General features: G+C 46.2%; 1 protein-coding gene across 1 annotated transcript; it reads right to left on the bottom strand.

Moving 5' to 3' along the window:
* Positions 1-2,105: 2,105 nt before the first annotated feature.
* Positions 2,106-6,787, bottom strand: LOC103071023 (zinc finger protein 773-like). The gene is made up of 6 exons (XM_007457505.1): positions 6,773-6,787; positions 4,821-4,947; positions 4,203-4,286; positions 2,905-3,091; positions 2,317-2,820; positions 2,106-2,232 (listed from the first exon to the last, which is right to left on the bottom strand). Exons 1-6 carry the CDS (start codon positions 6,785-6,787, stop codon positions 2,106-2,108), a joined length of 1,044 nt encoding a protein of 347 aa, XP_007457567.1.
* Positions 6,788-7,431: the final 644 nt, after the last annotated feature.

Raw genomic sequence — 7,431 nt, 5'->3', positions numbered from 1 at the left:
ACAATAAACTATTATGGAATTTCCTAGTGGTCCAGTGGTTAGGACTCCATGCTTTCACCGCTCAGGGCCTGGGTTCAGTCCCTGGTCAGGGAACTAAGATCCCACAAGCCTTGCAGCATGGCAAAAAGAAAAAAAAAACAGAACTCTTCACATCAGCAACTTGGATGATTCTCAAGATAATTATGCACCATGAAAGAAAAAGGCAAATACAAAAGTAAACACATTAAGATTCCAATGATATTAAAACTCTAGAAAACATTAACTAATCGAATGTGAAAGAAAGTCAACAGCAGTTGCCTGGGAGCCCATGGAGAGATGTCAGAAGGTAGATATGGAACTGATGGATGTTTGTTATTATAATGATGGTTGTGATTTTACACATACTAAAACTTACCAAGCTGTACATTTTAAGTATATTCAGTTCAGTGCCTACCAACGATATAGCTCGATTAAGTTTTAATAAAAATTGGCTTCACATAAAAATCTGAATCTCCTTTTTGGAAAAGTAGAACTCTGGAAACCAACACATTAACTCCATCACCTCTTCTTGTCTCATGGGAGGTACTGTCACAGTAGCAATAAAGACACCTGTCTTTATAGCAATGAAAGGTGTTTCTGCTTGAGTTATCCAGGACCTCTTTCCGAGTCATAAAAATAACATGCCAGGACTACACGATTTTCCCCTTCCTCATTTTTTCTTTTCACTGCAGCAACGGCCTTGAGATAAACAATTTGGAGATGCTATGGGATCCTAAAACCTTTACAGTATTCAGTCTGACACTGACTTGGACCTCAGGAGAAGAGAAAAAGCCCTGTACCTCCTAAGGATTTCTGCAAAAACTTTATCCTTAATGGCCATAATCCCGGTACATTTGTGAATGCAACTTTTTTATTTTCCTAAAGATCCCAAATTACAGCAATTTGTCTTTTTATCAGAGTACAGTTGCTTTACTGGATGCAGCTTTAGAAAAGGCTTATCCCTACTTGTTTGCTTGTCTCTCACTCCCTGTTAATTCCCTGAGTGTTTCTGTACCAAATATGGTTCCCACCTAATGTCTGTAATCTAACGCTCAGCAACACCAGCCTACCACGTTGTGGACATTATGGCTCATGGCTCTTTTCCAGCTGGACTTAGAGAACTTCTTCTCTTGAACAGTACTGGGGGTATGATGTGACATCTGCTGTGTAAAAGAGAGCAACTCATGCTGCTCCAAAAAACACTGGTGGGGCTTCCCTGGTGGCACAGTGGTTGAGAGTCCACCTGCTGATGCAGGGGACACGGGTTTGTGCCCCGGTCTGTGAATATCCCACATGCCGCAGAGCGGCTGGACCCGTGAGCCATGGCCGCTGAGCCTGCGCGTCCGGAGCCTGTGCTCCGCAACGGGAGAGGCCACAACAGTGAGAGGCCCGCATACCACACAAAAACAAACAAACAAACAAAAAACACTGGTGGTTCTCACAACTGTCCTCATCTCAGGGTGATGTCAGGACCCACCAAAAATTCTGATATCCAGGTCACAACATTATTCCCACAAAGCCCTGCAGGAGGCCTTGGACAGCAATGCAAATTAGACACAAACTGCAATGAAAACTATTCTCTGCCATGATACTAGCCCCAGTGAGGTATACAAAATTCCCAAACAGGTGACATAGAGCTAGAAAAATCCATCCGGAGTATGACATGAAATAATGCCGCTGAAAAAGGTAACCCTCTGTAAGCCACCAGCAGAACCCAGACTGGGTCACCTTGGTCAAAGCTGGTTAAGTCCATGGCCTAGTCAGACACAAGAGAATGATAACACCCAAGTGCTCAGGCTACTCATGCTTCCCTCCACAGGATGCGAGAGCACAGAGGTCTACCTACCCTGATTACACTGAGGCGACTGCCACTTGGTAGAGGTAAGATGATTTTTACCACAGAAACTCACACTGACGTTAGTCTGGCAAGGACCCTGCACAGGTTAGAAAGTAGAGTGTAGCTCCTTAAAAGCTTCCTATGAACCTGGTACTCACAGGCAATCTACACACTAGGGCTGTTCAGATGTATGGCATTCAACTTCCAGTTGATGACTTCCTCACAGAGCCTATTCAGTATGATGTATTAACTAAGGAGACAGCTCATTCACTGCTCTCATCTCATTTGAAGGCCTTTCTCCAGTATGAACTTTTTGGTGACGAATGAGGTTAGACCTTCGGCTGAAAGCTTTCCTACATTTGCTGCATTCAAAGGGTCTGTCTGGGCTGTGAAGTTTCTGGTGCTCAGTCAGAGCAGACCTTTGACTAAAGACTTTTCTACATTTGCTACACTCAAGAGGCTTCTCTGTAGTGTGAACTTTTCGGTGTTGAGTAAGTTGGGTGTTTTGGCTAAAGAATTCTCCACATTCAGTGCACTCATATGGTCTTTCTCCAGTGTGAATTCTCTGGTGTTGAGTGAGGCCAAAGCTTTGGCTAAAAAGTTTCCCACATTTAATGCATTTATAAGGCCTTACTCCAGTGTGAACTCTCTGGTGCTTAATAAGAGTAGAGCTTTGGCTAAAAAGTTTCCCACATTCATTGCATTCATATGGCCGTTCACCAGTGTGGATTCTCTGATGTTTAATGAGGCTGGGACTTTGGTTAAAGAATTTCCCACATTCACTGCACTCATAAGGCCTTGTGCCTGTGTGAACTCGCCGGTGTTTAATTAGGTTGGAGTTGGACGTAAAGAATTTTCCACATTCATTGCATTTATAAGGCCGTGATCCAGTGTGAATTCTCTGATGTTCACTGAGGCTGGAGCTTTGGCTAAAGAACTTCCCACATTCACTACACTCATAAGGCCTTTCTCCAGTGTGAATTCGCTGGTGCCGAACAAGTGTGGGTTTGTTGCTAAAAGCTTTCCCACATTCCCTGCATTCATAAGGCCTTTCTCCAGTGTGGACTCTCTGGTGCTGAATAAGTATGTGTTTATAGCTGAAGGTTTTCCCACATTCACTGCATTCATAAGGCCTCTCTCCAGTGTGGACTCTCTGGTGCTGAGCAAGCCTGTACTTGCGGCAGAAGGCTTTACCACATTCACTGCACTTATAGTGCCTTTGTTCATTGTGAAAGGCTTCCACACATTCGGTGTCCTTTTGTGGAGTGACCTGGTGCTGGAGAAGCCTAGAGCTACCAGGGAAATTCTTCCCAGCCTCCTGGCATGTGGAAGACTTCTTGGATGCATGGACTGTGTGGCTGTTCATAAAGGCCTTACCCACCTCTCTTCTAAAGAGTTTCTTTCCACTGTGCTGGTGAAATTTCACACCTGAACCACACAGTTTCTGGCCAGCGTTTGTTCCGAGGTCCTCAGCTAGATGCAAACCACCTTCTGAGTCTGGGCTACACCTCTCCCAGGGATAGGCCTCCTGGGTGGACAGGTTTATCTTTGAAGTATTTATTCGTGGCACTTCTACAAAAACATTCTGCTCAGAAGGTATTTCCTTGACCTCTGCTCCATGCCAACAACCTGAAAGCACAGACATATGTATGAACTTCATGTAGATTTTGGTAGAAGGAGGCAGCCCCATCACAAATATCAAATATGTGTCTGACATACCAAGGAAATAATCCATGGGACTGTTTTCAGGACAAGGGAGCTGGGGGCAGGTAAAGAAAGCGCAGCTGTGCAGGACTGGGTCTCTCCCAGTCACAGAACAGGGAGGACTCACCAGGCAAAAGACACAAGGATGGGGTGGAGCACACGGAGGAGCTGGAGTCCACAACTCACTCCTCCAGGAACAGTTTTCACCAGGGCCTTGGTTGCTGGTGACACATGTGTGCTGTATGGAAAGCTGTGTGCAGGCCCAGGAAAATCCGACTGTCACTGAGTAGCTGGTGTTCAAGGACTATTTTGAGGATAGGTGCAGAACTCATGACACGTTAAGTGTAGGCCAATACTGAAAAGCACAAAGGAGTGAGGTTGGAGAGGACCAATGCGGAATGGAAGACAGAGAAGTGAGGGATAATCCTGGGTTCGAAGTCAGAGTAGATATGACAGAAGGAGTAAAGTGTCAAGAATGGGTAGGAAAGATAGAAATGAGGTACACAGTCACTGTCCTTGGCACCAAAACATTGCTGGGCACAGGACATGTTCGTGATATGACTTGACTCCAACCATAATATCACATCCTTCCCCTGATGCCAATCACCAGACCCAGGTTCACTTTGAGCCCCTCATGTTGTGCCTGGAGTCATGTCCACTCTGTCAAGTACCCAGGGTTCTCCTCCCAGCTTCACTTGGACAACATGCGACCTAGAAAATGCAAGTCCTAAGGGAAAGACAGGACAGGTGAGTGGTCAGTACTGGCCCACAAGGGCAATCAATTCCAAAACAATCTCAGGAAAGAAAAACAGGATCACATATTGAAACTTTGAAGAGAATATCACAGCAACAGCCAGGTGGACCCCACAAACAGTGACCATGTCGGGTCCGAGCAATTCCTGGTACTGTCAGGCCCCAGGAAATGACAGCCAGAAAAGGGCAGAACCTGGAGTACAGAGGTGGCATGGGTCTACAGTCAACTTAGCATGGAGTGGCTGAGACTAATGAAACCCACTGGACTAATTCCAAGTCATTTGACACAGAAAACCTTCACTGAAAAAACTTCTGAGCACTTGGCATTAGGTCTACTTGTGAAAGGAGGACATATACACACTCAGCCTTAGCACCGACAGCACAGATGACAGGGAAGCAGTAATAGAGATGTGCCCACTGTCTAGCTGTGAAAAAAAGACTTGCCTTTGGAAAAAAGGGGAAAGGCAGAGGCCTGCCCAGGATGCTGGGATAGGTGTGAGGGCCTTACCCAATGATGCAACAAGTGCAAAGGTCTCCAGCATGACATCGTGGTACAGGAATCTCTGGGCCTCATCAAGAAGCCTCCATTCCTCCTGGGAAAAGTACACAGCCACGTCCTCAAAGGTCACAGAGCCCTGTGATGACAGGGACAGGTGTCTCCATAAGCAGCCTCTCTCCCCAGGACCCCATAAGTACCCCTAACCCATACTCACTCTGGGTTCATCATCCTCCCCAGCTCCCTAACTCAGAGGGCACTGGTACCGAATAACTCTTCGTGCTTCCTTGAGCACTAGGTACAACTCTAAGCAGCAACAGGCAGGTGGACAGATAGATGCCATCTAAGCTGTGGACCTGGTATACAGGGCCCCCAACCTCTCCTGCGCGACAACAGCCTGAGAGTCCCCAGGATCACGTTACCTAGACACAAACAAACTTGGCCTCATCCTCCTCTCAAACTCCTGGTATGAGGGCCCTGGGGCAACGTGGTCACACACCTTCCCCACATGCATATTACTCACTGGCTAACTCCTCATACAACTGATCCCCACCACCACCACCACCCGGCCCACGAAATTGGCATGTTTCCTGCCTCCTCACATACCCTCTGCACACGGCATCAGAAAGTGCTTGCCAATGCAACAGGATCCCACCGTACCCCAACTCTCCACTGGTGGTTCCCCAGCCCTGTTCTGAAGGCTTCCCCGCCAGGCCTTGTTCCTGACTTTAACCTCAGTCAAAACATGCAGATCTAAATACCCCTGGTCTGGTTCCACTTCTATATTCCTCACTATGTCTCTTCACCAATTAGAACATTGTCCATATAACACCCATTTAAAATCCACACCCACTTGACATACCTAAGGTAAACTCATCTGACATTGTGACAGAAACTCCCCAAGTTCCACCACAAAAGCCTGGTGAGTGCATAGGAGGAGAAATAATAGCAGCCTGACTTCACTATCACTTCACTTTCATTTCTGCTTTCCCTTTGCATCAATTTCACAGCCACTCTCATGAAAACCTGGGCCACCTGCTGGACTTTCACCACCCCCTTCTGTGCCACTGATGATCAGTCCTGTTCCTTGAATGTCTTTGTAACACCCAGAGCCCCCCTTTCCTCCCTTGTCCCCTAATGCATCCTGAACCCTCTCCAGCACTCTAGATCTGCATGTTCAGCTGTCCACTTGTCTCCTATACTTGGGAGTCACTGAAACAGCTGAGATGCAACATGGCCAAAACCCAAATCCTAATACTCTCACTAAAAAGGACTCCTACCACTGATTTCTGCATCTCAGTTTGATGGTAATTCCACACTCCCAGATGCAAAGGGAAAAAACTCTGGAGTCATCTGTGATCCCTCCACCTTAGAAAATCTGGTCAGCCCCTACTTTAAAAGCAAATCCAGAAGCCAAGTGTTTCTCCTACCTCCACATCCACCCACCCTGTCCAGCCACAACCAGTGCTTATCTGGATGACTGCAACAGCCTCCTTGATAATCTCCTTGTCTTCCTCTCCCCCAGTCTGTTATGCACTCTGCACCCATGGGTAGCCTTTTAAATCCTAAGTAAGATCACTTTTCTCCTCTGTTTCAAATATACCATGGCTGCTATCACTCTCAGAACAGATTTCTGAGAGTACCATTCTGGGTGCAACTTCTCAAAGTACCACTCTAGGCCTGACACCAGCCCCCTTGCTCTCCATCCTCACCAGACATTAACAGAGACCTAGAAGTCCTAGAACACTCCCATCTCACTCTCATCCCCAAGCATTTGTACATACTAACCCCTGTACCTAAGACAACCTTTCACATCTCCGTCCACTGGCTGCCAAAAATGGGTATCTGTCTATATAACCTCTGGCCTGGACTTAGAAACCTGGGCTTAGGGTTTCTCTAGGGTCTTGAGATACCAAGGCCAGGACGGGTGGCAGCAAAAGAGTTCCAGGACACCTGACACTCACCAGTGCAGTGTCCATAAGTGGTTCTGCTGAGTGTGGAACCTGTGGGAAGAGCAGGGCCATGTAACTTTAATTCCCATCAGCAACATAGACGAAAAAGAAGATTAATGAGTGAACCGTTTAATACTGAAGTCAAAGATAAATGCTCAAGGGAAAAATAAAGCATGTAAAAGAGGGCAGAAAATGTTATAGAGTTGTGCCATAAAGTCACATGGATAACTTGAGAAAAGGCTTCTCAGAAGTGGGACAAAAAAGGTGAAAATCCTCTCTGTCAGAGTCATGCCTGGTGTGTTTGAGCAGCACCCACGAGGATGGTGTGACTGGAGCCCAGTGAGCCAGAAGAATAAGGGATCGTGTAGGCGAGGAAGTGGTTTTGGCAGGTCATATAGCACTGTTAAAGCCCTGAGCCACAAATATCAAAATTTAGTCTCATTTTATGTACAGGTCTGTTTCTGACACTTCCAGACACTTCCATTTGTTTCCCTTTTTCTATCTGTTTGTCCCTTGCCTATAACAGATTTTTCTCTTCCCATAGCTTGTAGCTGGCCCTAACAGGTGGCCAGGAGTTCTTATACTTCCTTTTCAAATTTTAGTCTGGTTATATTAAAAATTATTGTTTTATATAAAATTCCAGCTTACATAATCCATAGATTAAATTCTGA

This window comes from Lipotes vexillifer, unplaced genomic scaffold (genome assembly GCF_000442215.2).
Source record: "Lipotes vexillifer unplaced genomic scaffold, Lipotes_vexillifer_v1.1 scaffold995, whole genome shotgun sequence".
NCBI classification, from domain to species: domain Eukaryota; kingdom Metazoa; phylum Chordata; class Mammalia; order Artiodactyla; family Lipotidae; genus Lipotes; species Lipotes vexillifer.
The sequence above is the reverse complement of the archived record's forward strand: the minus strand, read 5'-3'. Positions and strand labels throughout refer to the sequence as shown.

Bases quoted from the DNA above. Each gene is read 5' to 3' on its own strand.
- LOC103071023 (XM_007457505.1), bottom strand. The intron at 4,287-4,820 runs GTAAGGCCCTCA...TCTTTCCCTTAG, and splicing joins TGCACTTGTTGCATCATTGG to GACTTGCATTTTCTAGGTCG. The intron at 2,233-2,316 runs GCCTCTTGAGTG...CAGCCCAGACAG, and splicing joins AAAGTTCACACTACAGAGAA to ACCCTTTGAATGCAGCAAAT.